At 41.1% G+C, this 23,631-nt stretch overlaps 1 protein-coding gene across 4 annotated transcripts in view; it reads right to left on the reverse strand.

Annotated features, from left to right (window-relative positions):
- ptprz1a (protein tyrosine phosphatase receptor type Z1a) overlaps positions 1-3,565 on the reverse strand; it is a 114,349-nt gene extending 110,784 nt beyond the window's left edge. For all 4 annotated transcript variants that reach the window (XM_023998799.2, XM_023998798.2, XM_023998797.2 and 1 more), the window contains exon 1: positions 3,298-3,565. In XM_023998799.2, coding sequence (XP_023854567.1) covers positions 3,298-3,361 — 64 coding nt within the window. In that variant the 5' untranslated portion in view covers positions 3,362-3,565. The remainder of the gene's footprint in view (positions 1-3,297) is intronic.
- Positions 3,566-23,631: the final 20,066 nt, after the last annotated feature.

Below are 23,631 nucleotides of genomic sequence, written 5' to 3' on the forward strand. Positions count from 1 at the left end.
TTTTCTTCCATCAATTCCTCTGCTGCCTTCCCAACAGCCACTTTCTTTGTGACCCACGTTTCATCAAAGAGTCATTTAAACCACTCAACTGAAAGAGGCAAAAAAAGAGGAGGGGCGTGGTGGCGGAGGGGTGCATGTGGTAAAGCATTCAGCAGGTACCAAAACATTTGCTATCCCAGTTCACAAGGCCTGTCATAAAAGGTTCCTCAAATGAAATCTTAAGCAAACTGGCTTTAGCCAGCTTTTTTCAACTATTTGTTTAATGACTCAACCAAAGGATTAAACCAAGCATATCAGTCTCCTCCTGGCACTGTACGTGTGTGCCATATTGAAACGGAACGGCTGAGACCAATTGGGCGAATTAAGAAAACACTCCTTTCACTCAGTTCTGAGGAGACATGTAAAACAATCTGTTTATTGAAATATTTACTAATAATATTGGTAACACCAATTATTTATAAGCACACGACTGTCCTATAATAAAGCTAACAACACATTATGTATTTATTCAGGATCATTATGAGATTTAAGATACAGCGGCATAGCGCAGTTTTACGGGTCCCCTGCAAGGTCTTGGTATTGTACACGTTTTGCCATGAAGCGGAGAGAAAATGTTGCTGTTTTAGAGCTCAGGGATTCTTGAAAGACAGGACAATCGCAACTTTTTCCCCACAAATATTTGTCTTAATATTAACAACATTTTAAATATATATTTTGATAGACCAAAGTATCAACTATCACACCATGTAAAGGAACAAACTCATTTCTAAAAAAATATATAATAAAAAAGCACCTAACTGGATTTCTGTCAGACATTTCATTTTTACAATTATTGTCCAACAAGTGTTTAAAAGGCTTGATTGTTTAATTCTAACATTTTTATTATTATATACTTTAGATTTGGAACATAAAACAACATTTATAATGCAACCATTATCCCTTACAGGGCCTTCAGAAAGTATTCACATCCCTTAACTTTTCACACATTTTGTTGTGAACGGCCTACATTGAAAATTGATTAAATGTATATTTTTTTGTCGCTGGCCTATACACAATATACCCCATAATGTCAAAGTGGAATTATATTTTTCGTAATGTTTACAAATTAATTAAACATGAAAAGCTGAAATCACTTCAGTCAATAAGTATTCAACCCCTTTGCTATGACGAGCCTAATTAAATTCAGGAGTAAAAATGTGCTTAACAAGTCACATAATAAGTTGCTTGGATTCACTCTTTGTGCAATAATAGTGTTTACAATGATTTTTGAATGACTACCTCATCTCTGTACCCCACACACATAATTATCTGTAAGGTCCCTCAGTCGAGCATGTTAAATTCAAACACAGATTCAATCACAAAGACCAGGGATGTTTTCCAATGCCTCAAAAAGAAGGGCACCTATTGGTAGATCGGTAAAAAAAAGAATCTGACATTGAATATACCTTTGAGCATGGTGAAGTTATTCATTACACTTTGGATGGTGCATCAATACACCCAGTCACATTACCCCCAAGCCATAAGACTCCTGAACAGGTAATCAAATGGCTACCCGGACTATTGCATTGTGTGCCCCCCCCAACCCTCTTTTTACGCTGCTACTACTCTCTGTTTATCATATATGCATAGTCACTTTAACTATACATTCATGTTCATACTACCTCAATTGGGCCGACCAACCAGTGCTCCCGCACATTGGCTGCACATTGGCTAACAGGGCTATCTGCATTGTGTCCCGCCACCCACCACGCCCTCTTTTATGGTACTGCTACTCTCTGTTCATCATATATCCATAGTCACTTTAACCATATCTACATGTAAATACTACCTCAATCAGCCTGACTAACCGGTGTCTGTTTGTAGCCTCGCTACTTTTATAGCCTCGCTACTGTATATAGCCTGTCTTTTTACTGTTGTTTCATTTCTTTACTTACCTATTGTTCACCTAACACCTTTTTTGCACTATTGGTTAGAGCCTGTAAGTAAGCATTTCACTGTAAGGTCTACACCTGTTGTATTCGGCGCACGTGACAAAAACACTTTGATTTGATACAGGTGTCCTTCCTAACTCAGTTGCTGGAGAGGAAGGAAATTGCTCAGGGATTTCACCATGATGCCAATTGATAGAGTGAAAAGAAGGAAGCCTGTACAGAATAAAAATATTCCAAAACATGCATCCTGTTTGCAACAAGGCACTAAAGTAATACTGCAAAAAATTAGGCAAAGCAATTCACTTTTTGTCCTGAATACAAAGTGTTATGTGTTGTATTGGATTTGACCCAAACATTACTGAGTACCACTCCCCATATTTTCAAGCATAGTGGTGGCTGCATATGTTATGGGTATGCTTGTAATTGTTTAGGACTGGGGAGTTTTTCAGGATAAAAAAATGAACTAAATGGAGCTAAGCACAGGTAAAATCCTAGAGGAAAACCTGGTTCAGTCTAACTCTAACCCACCAGACACTGGGAGACAAATTCACCATTCAGCAGGACAATAACCTAAAACATAAGGTGAAATCTACACTGGCATTGCTTACCAAGAAGACAGTGAATGTTCCTGAGTGGCAGAGTGTACAGCTTTGTCTTAAATCTCCCTGGAAATCTATGGCAAGACCTGAAAATGGTTGTCTAACAATGACCAACAACAAATTTGACAGATCTTGAACAATTTTGAAAATAATAAAATGGGCAAATGTTGCACAATCCTGGTGTAGAAAGCTTAGAGAAAGACTCTAGCTGTAATTGCTGCCAAAGGTGCTTTTACAAAGCATAACCATTCTATCATCTCTTTCAGCTCTCTTTTCCCTTGTAAAATTCCCCTAAATGTAAATTAAGATCAAATAATGCAACAAAACTATAAAATTAAGTTTCGCTGCAGAATAAGGACCCCCGGGTACGTGCTACGCCAGTGATGAGATAATAATAAGACATTACAAAGGGGGCATGTTACCAATTATTTTCTGGAAAACAACATGATTCTACTGTAGGCTACTCCAAAGACGCACAACGCTTGTGCATCATCATTGTCGATAGTATTTAATATAGGCTGACAAACAATGGATTACTTTTAGGTTTAAAATCAAATCAGTAAAAATAATCCATGATGCATACAATGAAGGTTGTAAAAGGTTTGTAAAAACAAGCGAAGTTGAACCTGAACTTCACGCGCACTGCATTCTTGTGGAGAGAAAAACACATAGCCAACAGAATCAACAATCATCAAGTAAAAAAACGACAAAAAGCTTTTAAATGTACTAATAATGAGAAAACACAAGATTATATATCAAGTTCTTACCTAATTGACAGACGAGCAAGAGCTGAGTGAGCAATAGGAAACATCTTGAAGCAGCCGTTTCCATATTTCAACCTCGGTGGAGACAATAAAAAGGTAATGTTTGGTTCTGGGAAAGATACTCCCGGCAAGCGTGACGGTTTCACTATTGTTTCATGGTGGGAGTTGTGTGGTCCCGTTTCTCTTCTTTTCGGTATCTCCGGGGCGACTGTTCTACACCGAGATGTACGGTGAGTGAAAGGGGAGATGTGTTTGAGAGCGTGCGCCTCCCACAGACCATAACAACGCACGAGCTCTATCTTGTTCAAGGGAGTTGAAGATAGTTTTTTTAAGCCTCCATTCATTTATTTATTGATTCAATTAATTCATTATGAATTGTGATGATTCCATGGAGCTCAGTTGCAACAGGTGTTTATTTTTATTTTTATATGTATGCAAAATATTTTCAACCACAAACTATAGGCTAAGGATAGGATGGTTGACCAAACTCCACGTCTACACATGAAATGGCAACGTTTATTGAAAACTTTTGGTTCACACATTTAATTTCACATGGATAGATATTTCTCAGAGGACCTCTCTAGACATCTGTGTTGCCTTCAGCACTCGACGGTCCCATTCTGTGAGCTTGTGTGGCCTACCACTTTGCGACTGAGCCATTGTTGCTCCTAGAATGTTATACTTCACAATAACAGCTCTTATAGTTGACCAGGGCAGAACTTTAATGAACTGACTTGTTAGAAAGGTGGCATTCTATGACGGTGCCAAGTTGAAAGTAACTGAGCTCTTCAGTAAGGCCATTCTACTGCCAATGTTTGTCTATGGAGATTGCGTTACACCTGTCAGCAAAGGGTGTGGCTGAAATAGCCGAATCCACTAATTTGAAGGGGTGTCCACATACTTTTGTATATACAGTGTATTTTCAAGCTTGCATGTTTCTTGCATGGGTCGTAGGATGGTCCATCACAAGTGACTCTCAACTCCAATGCAACTTGCTCACAGAGCCGGTTCACACATTTCTGATTTGGAGATGGAAGGAGTCTGTAACTGAACAACAAAACATGTTGGAAGGCACCAGCTATGACATAACTGACAGGTACTCTGAGTCTGGGTCCAAGAAACACATATTTGTTACATTTTTATATATATAAAAATTTAACAATTATGTGTTTATATATATAAAAATGTAACAATATGGGTTTCTTGGACCCAGACTCAGAGTATATATATATACAGTTGAAGTCAGAAGTTTACATACACTTAGGTTGGAGTCATTAAAACTCGTTTTTCAACCACTCCACAAATTTCTTGTTAACAAACTATAGTTTTGGCAAGTCGGTTAGGACATCTACTTTGTGCATGACATAAGTCATTTTTCCAACAATTATTTACAGACAGATTATTTCACTGTATCACAATTCCAGTGGGTCAGACGTTTACATACACTAAGTTGACTGTGCCTTTAAACAGCTTGGAAAATTCCAGAAAATGATGTCATGGCTTTAGAAGCTTCTGACATCATTTGAGTCAATTGGAGGTGTACCTGTGGATGTATTTCAAGGCCGACCTTCCAACTTAGTGCTTCTTTGCTTGACATCATGTGAAAATCAAAAGAAATCAGCCAAGACCTCAGAAAAAAAATGGTAGACCTCCACAAGTCTGTACAAACAATAGTACGCAAGTATAAACACCATGGGACCACGCAGCCGTCATACCGCTGAGGAAGGAGACGCGTTCTGTCTCCTAGAGATGAACATACTTTGGTGCGAAAAGTGCAAATCAATCGACATAACCTGAAAGGCCGCTCAGCAAGGAAGAAGCCACTGCTCCAAAACCGCCATAAAAAAGCCAGACTACGATTTGCAACTGCACAAGGGAACAAAGATCATACTTTTTGGAGAAATGTCCTCTGGTCTGATGAATCAAAAATAGAACTGTTTGGCCATAATGACCATTGTTATGTTTGGAGGAAAAAGGGGGAGGCTTGCAAGCCGAAGAACACCATCCCAACCGTGAAGCACAGGGGTGGCAGCATCATGTTGTGGGGTGCTTTGCTGCAGGAGGGACTGGTGCACTTCACAAAATAGATGGCATCATGAGGCAGGAAAATTGTGGATATATTGAAGCAACATCTCAAGACATCAGTCAGGAAGTTAAAGCTTGGTTGCAAATGGGTCTTCAAAATAGACAATGACCCCAAGCATACTTCCAAAGTTGTGGCAAAATGGCTTAAGGACATTAAAGTCAAGGTATTGGAGTGGCCATCACAAAGCCCTGACCTCAATCCTATAGAATGGGCTGCCATCAGTCATGATGTGGCCCAGAAGTTAATTGACAGCATACCAGGGCGGATTGCAGAGGTCTTGAAAAAGAAGGGTCAACACTGCAAATATTTACTCTTTGCATCAATTTCATGTAATTGTCAATAAAAGCCTTTGACACTTATGAAATGCTTGTAATTATACTTCAGTATTCCATAGTGTTGTTTTGTGTACTAGCTTGGCTGGCATGCATCAAAAACATTTACATGCCATCACTGGGCAAAAGTTACTTTCTCAGTGTCAATGTATTACCACGTGAGATGCTTGTGTTATGTGCAAACATTTTCAACAGTCATCATTGACTTTATAAAATGTTCTAGAACTTCTCCTCCAATGTCATCTTAGAACCTTGTCAAACCAGAAGATAATGCATTCCTAAAAAGAAGCATACTGTTCAAATGTTACCCTTTAAAATTGGAATTGTAGCAGTGAAAACTGCCACGTCCATTTGTGATATTAGAACAACAAAGATGTTACTTCAAACAACGAACTCGGTTTCTTTTTCCTTCTGACATCATTGCACATTATTCCACACTCGATAGAACAGCAGAGTATGTGCTACTTTTTGTTTAGCTTGATGCTGGAGCTCCTCTTCGCTGTTTAATAAACAATATAAAAAACAATAGCAAATGAGCCTTGGGCAGCCAGTGGCACTGTTTTGCCTAATGCGGATCTCAAATTCAAAACAACTGGGCATGATCGATCTTGGGCCTGGCAGGTCAGCGGAGAGAAACCACCATTGAGTGACCATCTCTACTGATCAATACAGGAAGTGGAGTGGATGATGCAAACTCATTAGGGCTTATGGAAATATCCATGTGTACAGCAGTATTGGAGAGGATGGTTCATAGATGAATGGTAGGCCTATTGTTAGGACAGCACTAAGCAAACCATAACATGTAGAAATAGAGAAATTATTTAAAAAATATGCAATACCAGTCAAAAGTTTTGACACATCTACTCATTCAAGGGTTTTTCTTTATTTTTTACTATTTTCTACATTGTAGAATAATAGTGAAGACAACAAAATTATGAAATAACACATATGGAATCATGTAGTACCTAAAACAGTGAGATTCTTCAAAGTAGCCACCGTTTGCCTTGATGACAGCTTTGCACACTCTTGGCATTCTCTCAACCAGCTTCATGCGGTAGTCATCTGGAATGCATTTCAATTAACAGGTGTGCTTTGTTAATAGTTCATTTGTGGAATTTCTTACCTTCCTAATGCGTTTGAGTTAATCAGTTGTTGTGACAAGGTAGGGGTAGTATACAGAAGACGGTCTTTTACCAAATAGGGCTAAGTCCATATCATGGCAAGAACAGCTCAAATAAAAAAAAGAGAAACAACAGTCCATCATTACTTTAAGACATGAAGGTCAGTCAATACGGAAAATGTGAAGAACTTTGAAAGTTTCTTCAAGTGCAGTCGTAAAAACCATCAAGCGCTATCATGAAACTGGTTCTCATGAGGACCGCCACAGGAAAGGAAGACCCAGACTTACCTCTGCTGCAGTGGATAAGTTCATTAGAGTTAACTGCACTTCAGATTGCAACCCAAATAAATGCTTCAGAGTTCAAGTAACAGACACATCTCAACATCAACTGTTCAGAGGAGACTGCGTGAATCAGGCCTTCATGGTCGAATTGCTGCAAAGAAACCACTACTAAAGGACACCAATAAGAAGAAGAGACTTGTTTGGGCCAAGAAACACGAGCAATGGACATTAGCGATACGCCATCCCATCTGGTTTGCGCTTAGTGGGACTATCATTTGCTTTTCAACATGACAATGACCCAACACACCTCCAGGCTAAGGGATTTTTGACCAATAAGGAGAGTGATGGAGTGCTGCATCAGATGACCTGGCCTCCACAATCACCGGACCTCAACCCAATTGAGATGGTTTGGGATGAGTTGGAACGCAGAGCAAAGGAAAATCAGCCAACAAGTGCTCAGCATATGTGGGAACTCCTTCAAGACTCTTGGAAAAGCATTCCTCATGAATCTGGTTGAGAGAATGCCAAGAGTGTGCAAAGCTGTCATCAAGGCAAAGGGTAGCTACTTTGAAGAATCTAAAATATAAAATATATTTTGATTTGTTTAACACTTTTTTGTTTTTGGTTACTACATGATTCCATATGTGTTATTTCATTATTTGATGTCTTCACTATTATTCTACAATGTAGAAAAGTGAAAATAAAGAAAAACCCTTGAATGAGTAGTTGTGTCCAAACTTTTGACTGGTACTGTATATATTGTTCAGTTTACAGGTCAATACTGCTACCAAACATTCTGTTCAGATGCCTAAGTTCCACCCATGGATAATGTTACATGGGAAAATGCAACAGGCATAGAAACATATCAACAACAACAATTCCCCAAGGTGTTTGACTGAGTATTTCAGGACATCAGATAAGCCTCCATTATTGGCAAAATATAATTGTCTAATGCTCATGCTGTATCATTGAATTTTCACGCGATGGAGAGCTGGCCGTCCATATAACATTGCTAAAAAACACTGACAGAAATCAATGATTATTTTACTCCAATGAGTACTTTGAGTTTCTGTTTGTAAAAATGTTGTTCAGTCCAGCTAAAGTAGTAATCCTTAGGATGAGGAAATAAATGTCTACCTTCAAAGGGAGGATGAGAAGAGAGGAGTGGACGAGGGTTGATATTGGGGATGGACCAGTTCTAGAGTCCTCCTGTCCCAGATTCAACTGTCCCACAAACTAAGGGAAATTGGGCAAGCTCTGAGGCTGACAGGAAAGGCCTGTCCACAGAAGATGAACTATCTGTATCCAATCCGCTCGCAGGGAGCTTCAGCAGCAGCCAATCAACTGACTTTAGGCCAAAAGGGAATTTGAAGCCCCGGAATGACTACTTTGAGATGATTCTTCAAAAGAGGTCAGACCAGAGGTGGAAAATTGATTATCTCTAGTCATTCTTCCATTCTTTTCCCTTAGCACTGAACATAATTATAAGAAATATAGAGGTAGTGCCTAATTTCAAATCCCATTTGACAGCAGGAGAACCAAGGACATGGAATAAAAGGTTGTGGCATATCTGCCAAGTAACCCTATTAGTGCCGTTATTTTGTTTTATCCTCGTGTTTTGACAAGGCCTACCTTTGTGTATGTGGCAGATTGGAAGTCATAGTTGTTATTGCTACTCTATAAATACTTTGAACTGTAGATGAGTTTAAAGAATAGCATAAACCTTATTCCTTTTTCTCACTACATGACAGTTCTACACATTTTTCAATTCTCCTCTGGTGTTGCTTAAACGCTGTACTCCCCATAGGGATTAAAGTAATGAGGTCACATTACAAATCACAGAAAGGGTTTAAAGATACAATCCTCCCTCATTTATTTGGTTCACTGCCTTGGCACGTGGTTTCCATGACACTAGGGGTTTGTGGCATGACACAAGCAATGTTATCGTCAACCAACTGCCAATAATGTGGGCAGACAAACTGCACTGATAGACTGAGGATCGATGACTGTCACTGTTGATCATGGTAGGAGATGTCAGTGCAGCACTAGTCTTGGTCCTACCCTATTACCATTCTTCATCACCATTCAATTCTATGGTTAGGGTTCCAGTGATGTAACCTTTAACTTCTTGTGGCTGCTTGGATGAAAGGTGCACAGAGGTGCCCAGAGTAAACGACCTGCTCCTCAGTCATAGTTGCTAATATATGCATATTATTATTAGTATTGGATGGAAAACACTCTGAAGTTTCTAAAACTGTTTGAATTATGTCTGTGAGTTTAACAGAACTCATATGGCAGGCAAAAACCTGAGAAAAAATCCAAACAGGAAATGAAAATTCTGATGCTGGTCGATTTTCAACCAAGATCCCATTGAAATCACAGCGAGATATGAATGAGTTTGCACTTCCACTAGACGTCAACAGTCTGTAGAACTTTGTCTGATGCCTCTACTGTGAAGGGGGGCCGAATGAGAGGGGAATTAGTCAGGTCTGCCATGACCTGACCATTGTTTGACCATACGCGTTCACATGAGAGGGAGCTCTGTTCCATCGCTCATCTGAAGTCAATGTAATTCTCCGGTTGGAACGTTATTCAAGATTTATGTTAACAACATTCTAAAGATTGATTCAATACATCGTTTGACATGTTTCTACTGACTGTTACTGAACTTTTGGACATTTCGTCAGCTTTTAGGGAACACGCTTCGTGACTTTGGAATTGTTTACCAAACGCGCTAACAAAAGTAGCTAATTGGACATAAATAACGGACATTATTGATCAAATCAAGCATTTATTGTGGACCTGGGATTCCTGGGAGTGCATTCTGATGAAGATCATCAAAGGTAAGGGAATATTTATCATGTAATTTCTGGTTTCTGTTGACTCCAACATGGCGGCTAATTTGACTATTGTTCTGAGCGCCGTCTCAGATTATTGCATGGTTTGCTTTTTCCGTAAAGTTTTTTTGAAAACTGACACAGCGGTCACATTAAGGAGAGGTATATCTATAATTCCATGTGTATAACTTGTATTATCATCTACATTTATGATGAGTATTTCTGTTGAATCGATGTGGCTATGCAAAATTCACTGGATGTTTTTGGAACTAGTGAACGTAACACGCCAATGTAAACTCAGATTTTTTAATATAAATATGAACTTTATCAAACAAAACATACATGTATGTGTAACATGAAGTCCTATGAGTGTCATCTGATGAAGATCATCAAAGGTTAGTGATTAATTTTATCTCTATTTGTGCTTTTTGTGACTCCTATCTTTGGCTGGAAAAATGACTGTGTCTGTGATTTGGCGGTGACCTAACATAATCGTTTGTGGTGCTTTCGCTGAAAATCCTATTTGAAATCGGACACTTGGTGGATTAACAACATGATTACCTTTAAAATGGTATAAGACACATGGATGTTTGAGGAATTTTAATTATGAGATTTCTGTTGTTTGAATTTGGCGCCCTGCACTTTCACTGGCTGTTGTCATATCGACCCGTTACCGGATTGCAGGATTTATTATCAAGTTGTTTTAGTTGTTCACTATTTTCCCTCATACATCATGGCCTCAGAAATTACTTTACAAATATTTTAGCGTGCCTCACAAGTGGCGCAGAGGTCTAAGCCACTGCATCGCAGTGCTTGAGGTGTCTGTCTACATTCAAGATGGCGTAGCAGTCAGACGTCTTCGTCTTGTCGTGTCCCGTGTATATATATTTTTTTCTTCGCATATTTAAAAAAAAAATCTTAACCTCAGCATACTCTCCTGCAATACGCCTCACCCAATGTGGTATGGATCTGCTATTTTCTATACCTTAGAACCGGAACCCCCAACAGAAGCTAGCCAGCTAACTAGCTGGTAGTCAGCTAGCTACTGCTAGCGGCCATCAGCTAACCTTTAGCCCGACAACTCTTGCCAGTCTGCTCAGCACGATTCAAACCAGAGCATATCGGACTTATTTTCTCCATATCTCCGGATTCCTATCGCAAGCTCTGAACCTCTTCACCTGGATCATCACAGCTAGCTAGCTGTCTATCCGAGTGGCCACTCCTGGCTAACGTCTCTGTCACGAAGCAAGCACCAATTAGCCTGGAGCTAGCCTATGCTAGGCCCATCTCCCGGCTAGCTGAAGAGGTCCATCAGCCACTCCTTGGGCTACAATACCTATTTTGCCAATTGGCCTGGACCCTTTTTACTGCCGATACGGAGCTCCACCGATCAATCATGAGTGATCTACCGACGTAATCTGCCCGAGGGGTGTTTTCAAAAGGCTCCTCTGTCACAACGTCCCCTGAATGCCCATCTGCAAGCCTGCTAGCTGGGGCCCGCTAGCTGTCTAGAGCATATCGGACTGTTAGCTGAAGAGGCCCATCGGCCAATTTCTTGGGCCACTATACCTATTTTGCCAATTGGCCTGAACCCTTTTACTACACAGAGCCCTGCTGATCCATCACAACTGGTCTGCCGACATAACTGCACCAGGGGGCTACGACAGACTTCTTCCGTCGCGACGTCCCTCTAAGGCCCCTCTGCTAGCTTGCTAGCCCCGGCCCGCTAGTTGTCTGAATTGCTGTGTCTCCAGCCCACCTAGCTACTCACTGGACCCCTATGATCACTCGGCTACGCATGCCTCTCCCTAATGTCAATATGCCTTGTCCATTGCTGTTTTAGTTAGTGATTATTGTCTTATTTCACTATAGAGCCTCTAGCCCTGCTCAATATGCCTTAGCTAACCCTTTAGTTCCACCTCCCACACATACGGTGACCTCACCTCGTTTAAATTATGTTTCTAGAGACAATATCTCTCTCATCGTCACTCAACGCCTAGGTTTACCTCCACTGTACTCACATCCTACCATACCCTTGTCTGTACATTATGCCTTGAATCTATTCTACCGTGCCCAGAAACCTGCTCCTTTTACTCTCTGTTCCGAACGTACTAGACGACCAGTTCTTATAGCCTTTAGCCGTACCCTTATACTACTCTTCCTCTGTTCCTCTGGTGATGTAGAGGTTAATCCAGGCCCTGCAGTGCCTAGCTCCACTCCCATTCTCCTGGCGCTCTTATTTGTTGACTTCTGTAACTGTAAAAGCCTTGGTTTCATGCATGTTAACATTAGAAGCCTCCTCCCTAAGTTTGTTTTATTCACTGCTTTAGCACACTCTGCCAACCCGGATGTCCTAGCCGTGTCTGAATCCTGGCTTAGGAAGACCAACAAAACCCCTGAAATTTCCATCCCTAACTATAACATTTTCCGACAAGATAGAACTGCCAAAGGGGGCGGTGTTGCAATCTACTGCAGAGATAGCCTATAGAGTTCTGTCTTACTATCCAGGTATATACCCAAACAATTCGAACTTCTACTTTTAAAAATCCAACTTTCTAGAAACAGGTCTCTCACCGTTGCCGCTTGCTATAGACCACCTTCTGACCTCAGCTGTGCCCTGGACACCATATGTGAATTGATTGCCCCCCATCTATCTTCAGAGCTCGTGCTGTTAGGTGACCTAAACTTGAACATGCTTAACACCCCGGCCATCCTACAATCTAAGCTTGATGCCCTCAATCTCACACAAATGATCAATGAACCTACCAGGTACAACCCCAAATCCATAAACGAGGGCACTCTCATAGATATTCCTAACCAACCTGCCGTCCAAATACACCTCTACTGTCTTCAACTAGGATCTCAGCGATCACTGCCTCATTGCCTGCATCCGTAATGGGTTTGCGGTCAAACGACCACCCCTCATCACTGTCAAACGCTCCCTAAAACACTTCAGCGAGCAGGCCTTTCTAATCAACCTGGCCCGGGTATCCTGGAAGGATATTGACCCCATCCCATCAGTAGAGGATGCCTGGTTATTCTTTAAACGTGCTTTTCTCACCATCTTAAATAAGCATGCCCCATTCAAAAAATGTAGAACCAGGAACAGATATAGTCCTTGGTTCACTCCAGACCTGGCTGCCCTTGACCAACAGTAAAACATCCTGTAGCATACTGCATTAGCATTGAATAGCTCCCGGGATATGCAACTTTTCAGGGAAGTTAGGAACCAATATACACAGGCAGTTAGGAAAGCAAAGGCTAGCTTTTTCAACAGAAATTTGCATCCTGTAGCACAAACTCAAAAAAGTTCTGGGACATTGTAAAGTCCATGGAGAATAAGAGCACCTCCTCTCAGCTGCCCACTGCACTGAGACTAGGAAACACTGTCACCACTGATACATCCACGATAATTGAGCATTTCAATAAGCATTTCTCTACGGCTGGCCATGCTTTCCACCTGGCTACCCCTACACTGGGGAACTAACCTGCACCCCCCACAGCAACTTGCCCAAGCCTCCCCCATTTCTCCTTCACCCAAATCCAGATAGCTGATGTTCTGAAAGAGCTGCAAAATCTGGACCCCTACAAATCAGCCGGGCTAGACAATCTGGACCCTCTCTTTCTAAAATGATCTGCCCAAATTGTTGCAACCCCTATTACTAGCTTGTTCAACCTCGCTTTTGTATTGTCTGAGATTCCCAAAGATTGGAAAGCTGCCGTGGTCATCCCCTTCTTCAAAGGGGGAGACACTCTAGACCCAAACTGCTACAGACCTATATCTATCCTACCCTGCCTTTCTAAGGTCTTCGAAAGCCAAGTTAACAAACAGATCACCGACCATTTCGAATCCCACCGTTCCTTCTCCGCTATGCAATCTGGTTTCCGAGCTGGTCATGGGTGCACCTCAGCCACGCTCAAGGTCCTAAACGATATCATAACCGCCAGTGATAAGAGACAATACTGTGCAGCTGTATTCATCAACCTGGCCAAGGCTTTCGACTCTGTCAATCATCACATTCTTATCGGCAGACTCAACAGCCTTGGTTTCTCAAATGACTGCCTCACATGATTCACCAACTACTTCTCAGATAAATTTCAGTGTGTCAAATCGGAAGGCCTGTTGTCCGGACCTCTGGAAGTCTCTATGGGGGTGCCACAGGGTTCAATTCTCGGGCCGACTCTCTTCTCTGTATACATCATTGATGTTGCTCTTGCTGCTGGTGATTCTCTGATCCACCTTTATGCAGACGACACCATTCTGTATACTTCTGGCCCTTCTTTGGACACTGTGTTAACTAACCTCCAGACGAGCTTCAATGCCATACAACTCTCCTTCCGTGGCCTCCAACTGCTCTTAAATGCAAGCAAAACTAAATGCATGCTCTTCAACCAATCGCTCCCCGCACCTGCCCGCCCGTCCAGCATCACTACTCTGGATGGTGCTGACTTAGAATATGTGTACAACTACAAATACCTAGGTGTCTGGTTAGACTGTAAACTTTCCTTCCAGACTCACATTAACATCTCCAATCCAAAATAAAATCTAGAATCGGCTTTCTATTTCGCAACAAAGTATCCTTCACTCATGCTGCCAAGCATACCCATGTAAAATTGACTATCCTACCGATCCTTGACTTCGGCGATGTCATTTACAAAATAGCCTCCAACACTCTACTCAGCAAATTGGATGCAGTCTATCACAGTGCCATCCGTTTTGTCACCAAAGCCCCATATACTACTCACCACTGTGCCCTGTACGCTCTCATTGGCTGGCCCTCATTTCATATTCTTTGCCAAACCCACTGGCTCCAGGTCATCTATAAGTCTTTGCTAGGTAAAGCCCCGCCTTATCTCAGCTCACTGGTCACCATAGCAGCTCCCACTTGTAGCACGCGTTCCAGCAGGTATATTTCACTGGTCACCCCCAAAGCCAATTCCTCCTTTGGCCGCCTTTCCTTACAGTTCTCTGCTGCCAATGACTGGAACGAACTGCAAAAATCACTGAAGCTGGAGACTCATATCTCCCTCATTAACTTTAAGCACCAGCTGTCAGAGCAGCTCACAGATCACTGTACCTGGACATAGCCAATCTGTAAATAGCGCATCCAACTACCTCATCCCCATACTGTTATTTATTTTGCTTCTTTGCACCCCAGTATCTCTACTTGCACACTCATCTTCTGCACATCTATCACTCCAGTGTTTAATTGCTATATTGTAATTATTTTGCAACTATGGCCTATTTATTGCCTTACCTCCCTTATCTTACCTCATTTGCACACACTGTATATAGACTTTTTCTATTGTATTATTGACTGTATGTTTGTTTATTCCATGTATAATTCTGTGTTGTTGTTTTTGTCGCACTGCTTTGCTTTATCTTGGCCAGGTCGCAGTTGTAAATGAGAACTTGTTCTCAACTAGCCTACCTGGTTAAATAAAGGTGAAATAAAAAATAAAATAAAATAAATACAGACCCTGGTTCGATCCCAGGCTGTGTCACAACTAACCATGACCGGGAGTCCCATAGGGAGGCGCACAATTGGCCCAGCGTTGTCTGGTTTAGGGGAGGGTTCATCGCACTCTAGCAACTCCTTGTGGCGGGCCAGATACCTGCAGGCTGACGTCAGTTGAGCGGTTTCCTCTGACACATTGGTGCCGCTGGCTTCCAGGTTAAGTGGGCGGGTGTTAAGGAGAACGCGGAGGGGCAGGTCATGTTTCAGAGGACGCATGACTTGACCTTCACCTCTCCCGAGCCCGTTGGGGAGTTGCAGCGACGAGACTAGATCATAATTAGATATCACAAAATTAAAATACAAAAACAAAAAAGCTTTTAGCAGTTTGATATGAACAAGCTGAATGTTAACTATGCACATCCCAACATTTTTGCAACTGTTTGTTATGCTATCCTATCATATTTCCTTTCCAACATATGTTGACATATTTTATTTAGTTACAAAATTGATCATGTGAACTTGGAATGAATGTTATTCCTTTGAAGAAACAAACTAATTGTAGGCCATGGTAACCATTCAGGTTTTTATGAAGATTAACTGTTATTGTGGAGTTCTTTATGTCATTGCGAGTGCCTCCTTTCTCCAGGTTAGGTTCAAGGCCTGGGAGCTGTGGCTACAGCAACGCGGAGCTTTCTGCATACCACAACAGAACAAAATGCTCCTTCAGTCACTCAAATGGAGAGCTTTAAATCAAAAATGGGTTCAGGTCCACTCTCTTACACACACACACGCACACACACAAAACTGGGTTCCCTGAATATTATCCCAAGAGAAAAGAGTAGGAGGGTACTAAGAGTGCTCTCAACTGAACCTCCCAACCCTGTACAGGGAGAGATGAGGTGTGACACACACACACACACACATACATACACACACACACACACACACACACGTATACAATGTGCAAACATACTTTTTTTTAGGGGAGACAAGGTCAAGCCACAGATCATCTTAATAAAGAGGAATGTGCTGAGGCTCTTCAAATGAGCTGGCATTCAAGTTCTTTCTTGCTGTGACGCGCACACACACACACACACACATACACACATATATATATACACACACACACATTGTTCTCTTTCACAAAGTCGCAGACCACTCACTTTTTCTGCTAATGAGCTGGCATTCAAGTACCCAATTGCAATACACAACGTGATCAATTACACATCTATACAGCATGTCCATGGTCCACAGAACAGTCACATCAACAAAATATATCCTGAAATACAAACAATGTAAAATAGTGAGAAGAGTATACAGGACTGAACTCTGTTTCACATAAAAAATTGTGTGTTAAAGATAATGGCGTTCCATTTTCCTGGTTATGAAACAGATTGAAGCTCTAATGATCTGTATGGATCCACTGTAGGCAGTAGGCAAAGCCTGTACACTCCAGCTAATTAGGGAATATTGATTGTTGATATTTTTCTATACAGCTACACAGAGGCCAAGTTAATTACATTGGCACGTGGGCCCTATACAAATATAAGTGTAACCTTAATTTCTGGATTGTCGATATTATATTCAATCTCCTCCGGAGGACTAGTGGGTCTTATAACTCACGGTTACAATTGGTAAAGTACTTTATCTTGTATTAGTTCTCTGATAACAAGAACACAGCCAAGTAAAGTAGCAATTCTATCAACATCCAAAACTCTTCTCTTTCCCTCTCAATATGCGAATGTGATTATGTGAATAATGAAGAGCTTCACAATAAAAGTCTTAAAGGGGTACTGTCAGTAATAATGACAATATAGTTTCAGAATAAAAGTATGATACAAAAACCTAGGCTACATAAGATAAATATCTCATTCTTCCTCCTCACGGATATAAGGTTTATGAGGCAGAGGTTGCTCCTGCAAAATGAATTGTCAAATCAAATAAAACATTTATTCATGCGGCGAATGCAGGGCTTACATATGAGCTCTTTCCCAACAATGCAGAGTTAAGATGTATGAAAAGATTAGGAAATAAGAAAAGAAAGGAAATATCAAATAACAATAACGACGCTATATACAAGGAGTACCAAGTCTATGTGCAGTGGTACGAGGTTGTTGAGGTAATATGTATGCTACCGTTCAAAAGTTTGGGATCACTTAGAAATGTCCTTGTTTTTGAAAGAAAAGCACATTTTTTGTCTATTAAAATAACATCAAATTTATCAGAAATACAGTGTAGACATTGTTAATGTTGTAAATGACTATTGTAGCTGTTGTAGATGGAAACGAATGGAATATCTACATAGCTGTACATAGGCCCGTTATCAGCAACCCTCACTCTTGTGTCCAATGGCACGTTGTGTTAGCTAATCCAAGTTTAGCATTTTAAAAGGCTAATTGATCATTGGAAAACCCTTTTGCAATTATTTTAGCACAGCTGAAAACTGTTGTACTGATTAAAGAAGCAATAAAACTGGCCTTCTTCAGACTAGTTGAGTATCTGGAGCATCAGCATTTGTGGGTTCGATTACAGGCTCAAAATGTCCGGAAACAAAATAACTTTCTTCTGAAACTCATCAGTCTATTCTTGTTCTGAGAAATGAAGGCTATTCCATGCGGGAAATTGCCAAGAAACTGAAGATCTCGTACAAGCTGTGTACTTCTCCCTTCACAGAACAGCGCAAACTGGCCCTAACCAGAATAGAAAGAGGGGTGTGAGGCCCCGGTGCACAACTGAGCAAGAGGATAAGTACATTAGAGTGTCTAGTTTAAGAAGCAGACGCCTCACAAGTCCTCAACTGTCAGCTTCATTAAATAGTACCCGCAAAACACCAGTCTCAACGTCAACAGTGAAGAGGCGACTCCGGGATGCTGGTCTTCTAGGCAGAGATCCTCTGTCCACTGTCTGTGTTATTTTGCCCATCTTAATCTTTTCTTTTTATTGGCCAGTCTGAGATATGTATTTTTCTTTGCAACTCTGCCTAGACTTTTGAACGGTAGTGTACATGTAGGTAGGGGTAAAAGTGATTAGGCAATCAGGATAGATAATAAACAGAGTAGCAGCATTGTATGTGGCAAGTGTGTGTGTGTGGCGTCAATATGCGTGTGTGTGTTATGTATGTGTGGGTTGGAGTGTCAGTGTAGTATGTGTGAGTGTGTGGGTAGAGTTCAGTGAGTGTGCATAAAGCCAGTGCAAGAATGTCAGTGCCCCCTCCAAAAAAGGGGGTCAATGCAAATAGTCTGGGTAGCCATTTGATTAACTGTTGGGGGTAGAAGCTGTTCAAGAGCCTTTTGGTCTCAGACTTGGTGCTCTGGTACCACTTGCCGCCTATGACTTAGGTGGTTGGAGACTTTGACAATTTTTAGGGCCTTCCCCTTATGGAAAAAACACATGAATTTCACATGTGGTCATGTGATTTAATGTGAAGTTAATGTGACAACATGTGAAGCAACATTTGACAACATGTGAGCACGTGAGACCATGATTTCATGTGAAATTAATGTGACAACATGGGGATACAAATGTCAACATGTGAGAACATGAAACTGCACGTGACATGTGAACACCTGTGAAAAAACAATCTCGTGTGAAATAAATGTGACAAAATTGTGGCATTTGAGCACATGTAAAAGCCAAGATGTCAATTGTTATTTAGAATACTTTCCTTTTAAAAGGCATAATTGACATTAATTCAATCAGTCATGGTTCCCTGCATGTTTTGTCTAGTTCCCAGTTTGTTCCAGGGACGTTTTTAGGACATTGTGTTATTGTCGCCTGGAGGTTTTTGTCTAGTTGCAGTGAAGACACTAAATATACGAGTAGTTAATGTATTTTTACATTTGTGTCACTTAGCAGATGCTCTTATCCAGAGCAACTGGGGTTAAGCACCTTGCTCAGGGCCACATTGACAGATTTTTCAATTGGTCGGCTTGGGAATTCAAACCAGAAACCTTTCGGTTACTTGCCCAATGCTCTTAGCCGCTAGGCTACCTACCTTAAAGCTAAATTAAGTTGTTAAAGGACAGTATGCTGTTAACTTGGGATTTAAACTCACAACCTCTTGGTTGCTAGCTACCTGATATTCCTGCTGAGCCACCAGGTCTATGAACATAATAGAGATTGGCTATATATTTATTGCCAAGAACATATTTCATATTGCATGATATAAAAATAAAAATAAATAAATAATACAACTATACAACAACTTCAAGGTGTTATTTCAATAAAAATGACAGTATGCTGCTGTATTATAATTTAAATTACTGTAAAATCTTGTATAATTTTGTTATGTGAACAACATTGGGATTCAGTCTTAAATGGGATTTGAACTAATAACCCCTTGCTCACTACCAACCTGTAATATCCTGCTACGGTGCAGCTACACCAACACCACCAGATCTGAGTGAGTGTAAAAGAGATATGGCCACAGACTTATTGGCAATAATGCATTTCTGCATCTTGATAAAAGATGCCAAGAATCAAGTCAATAATTGTACAATTATCACCACCAATGTAACACAAGCAGTGCTCAATGACACTTGACATAGAGTAGACAATAATTCTTTGGGGATCTGAACTTGCAACTTCTTGGTTGGAAGTCGTTCAATGTTTCTGCAGAGCCAACAGGTTCATACTCATTGCTTGGAACATCAATCTACACACAATCCCACAATGACAAAACAAAAACATGTCCTACAGTTGACAATGTATGTCAGAGCAAAAACCAAGCCATTAGATCGAAGGAATTGTCCGTAGAGCTCCGAGACAGGATTGTGTCAAGGGACAGATCTTGGGAAGGGTACCAAAAAATGTCTGCAGCATTGAAGGTCCCCAAGAACAGTGGCCTCCATCATTCTTAAATTGAAGAAGTTTGGAACCACCAAGACTCTTCCTAAAGCTGGCCGCCCGGCAAAAGTGAGCAATTGGAGGAGAAGGGCCTTGGTCAGAGAGGTGACCATCAGCCCGATGGTCACTCTGACAGAGCTCCAGAGTTCCTCTGTGGAGATGGGAGAACCTTCCAGAAGGACAACCATCTCCACCAATCAGGCCTTTGTGGTAGAGTGGCCAAACGGAAGCCACTCCTCAGTAAAAGGCACATGACAGCCCGCTTGGAGTTTGCCAAAAGGCACCTAAAGGACTCTCAGATCATGAGAAACAAGATTCTCTGGTCTGATGGAACCAAGATTGAACTCTTTGGCCTGAATGCCAAGCGTCACATCTGGATGGAATCTGGCACCGTCCCTACGATGAAGCATGGTGGTGGCAGCATTATGCTGTGGGGATGTTTTTCAGCAGCAGGGACTGAGAGACTAGTCAGGGAGGGAGAGAGGAACGGAGCAAAGTATAGAGAAATCCTTGATGAAAACCTGCTCCAGAGCGAAGGTTCACCTTCCAACAGGACAATGACCCTAAGCACATAGCCAAGACAACACAGGAGTGGCTTCGGGACTAGTCTCTGAATGTCCTTGAATGGCCCAGCCAGAGCCCGGACTTGAATCCGATTGAACATCTCTGGAGAGACCTGAACATATCTGTGCAGCAACACTCCCCATCCAACCTGACAGAGCTTGAGAGGATCTGAAGAGAAAAATGTGAGAAACTCCAAGCTTGTAGCGTCATAACCAAGAAGACTTGAGGCTGTAATCGCTGCCAAAGGTGCTTTAACAAAGTACTGAATAAAGGGTCTGAATACTTATGTAAATGTGATATTTCCGGGGGGTTTTTTGGTACTTTTACCGCTTTTTCTCCCAAATTGGAATTTACAGTCTTGTCCCATCACTGTAACTCCCCGACGGACTCAGGAGCGGGAGAGCCATGTGTCCTCCGAAATACAACCCTGCCAAGCCGCACTATTTCTTGACACACTGCTCACTTAACCCGGAAGCCAGCCGCACCAATGTGTCGGGGGAAACACCGTCCAGCTGGGAACCATTGGCCACTTGCACGCGCCCGGCGCACCACAAGGAGTCCCTAGAGCGCGATGGGACAAGGAAATCCCGGCCGGCCAAACCCTCCTCTAACCCCGATGATGCTGGGCCAATTGTGCGCCGCCTCATGGGTCTCCCGATCACGGCCAGCTGTGACACAGCCTGGGATCAAACCCTGGTCTGTAGTGACTCCTCAAGCACTTAGACCACTGCACCACATGGGAGGCCTCAGTTTTTTATATTTAATACATTTGCTAAAATTTCTAAAAACCTGTTTTTGCTTTCTCATTATGGGGTATTGTGGGTAGATTGATGAGGGCGAAAAAACATATTTGGGGGCGTGGTTAAATGTATGTGTATTTGTGACAACCGTCAGTGGAAGTGCTGGAGTAGTTTAAGTGTTTGATTTATGCCCGTACAAGCAATGCATTTGACACTGTTCTGCAAAATTAGCAAGAGATTGTGGTAGTAATGAGCTGCACTGTAAAGTGGTTATTGTGCATTTTCCAGTAACATAATGGCAACTTGTTGCTGTGAATTTGTAATTTCTTAACTGGAAAATACTTGTCAGGAAGTTATTATAAAAGTCACAATAACATACTGCCAATATGTTGCCAGTAACCTACTGTGCCTTCACTGATATTTGTGTTGACATGTACATCACTTGCTGATTGGCAGCATACTCAAGCAGCCTATCAGAATATTGCAGGAGAGGCTTATTCGAGGCATTGCTTTCAGCTAGTTCTTCTGGTCTCCCATGAGAGGTAACGTCATCCCAGTTAATGTGTTCTGTTGTATTCTGTTCATAAATATTTAGCTTGTATACTGTCACATCTGCAGCTGTGTTATAGGCTGACATAAGTGCATGTGATACCAAACAGCCATATGATATTTCATTCGTAGCTAGTCAGTTGTCAAAGAAGTTCCCAATTGCATACTTGAGTAAAAGTGAAGATACCTTAATAGAATATTACTGAAGTAAAAGTAAAAAAGTCACCCAGTAAATACTACTTGAGTAAAAATCAAAGTAAATGTAATTGCTAAAATATACTTATTAAGTATCGGAAGTAAAATTATAAATTATTTCAAATTCCTTATATGAAGCCACCATTTTCTTTTCTTTTTTATGTATGGATAGCCAGGGGCACTTTTACAACACTCAGACATAATTTACAAACAAAGCATTTGTGTTTAGTGAGTCCGCCAGATCAGAGGCAGTAGAGATGACCAGGGATGTTCTCCTGATAAGTACATGAATTGGACAATTTTCCTGTCCTGCTAAGCATTTAAAAATGTACTTTTGAGTGTCAGGGAAAATGTATGGCGTAAAAACAAATTATTCAGGAATTAAATAAAAGTTTACAAAAATATAAATAGTAAAGTACAGATACCGAAAAAATAAACTTAAGTAGTACTTGAAAGTATTTTTACTTCAGTACTTTACAATACTGTAGCTAGTCCCCATGTTATTGTAACACTCACTTACCTACCAGGTACCAACTAGTTGATAGTAAGGTACTGAAAATTAAACATTAACTTCCTGTGAACCAACTGCCATTACCCTTTTGGAAGAAAGACGGTAACTTATTAACAGTGCAGTTCTTGATTGTCACAAGGTCTTACAAATAGTGCAGAACTGACAGTGTCAAAAGAGATGCTCGACCTTCAACATAACAATGAAACCACTTAAATTGGTACAAGACTTCTACTGAAGGTTGGCACAAATACGACATATTTCAGAACATACCCCCAAATTTGCTAATGAGCCCCTAACAGCACATTGCCCCTACCTACATTTCAAAGTGCAGTAATGATTGTACCTAATCCTGCATTTGTGGGAAGTGGGAATTTAAAACATACGACTGGGAAAAATACACTTGAAGGGCCCTCCAACTGGTAAATATTAGTGGGAAATGCATCTACCAACCCTGAGCACCAACTTCCCCCACATGCTGAAATCAACTACTAAATTACCTTGATAACAGCATTTTCGTCAGTTAAATATAACAAAACATTATTTGTAAAAAGCAAACTATTAATATGGTTTTAAAACTCCATAATTTGTTTACAAGCATGATAGCTGTACTCTTAGTTTATGGTTGATGCACATGAATATATCGAACTGGTATTTATGACTTCACTGGTAAATTCCCACCTCCCACATGGTTACGAATGTCAAGAGTCTCTGAACTACTTTTTCGTTGGTGTTGTCAGATAATTGCACGATTATTGACTTGATTCCGAGCAACTTTTAAAAAAGTGCAGAAATGTATTCTTGCCAATAAATCTGTGGC

The sequence above is a fragment of the Salvelinus sp. IW2-2015 genome, linkage group LG13 (assembly GCF_002910315.2).
Source record: "Salvelinus sp. IW2-2015 linkage group LG13, ASM291031v2, whole genome shotgun sequence".
NCBI lineage: Eukaryota > Metazoa > Chordata > Actinopteri > Salmoniformes > Salmonidae > Salvelinus > Salvelinus sp. IW2-2015.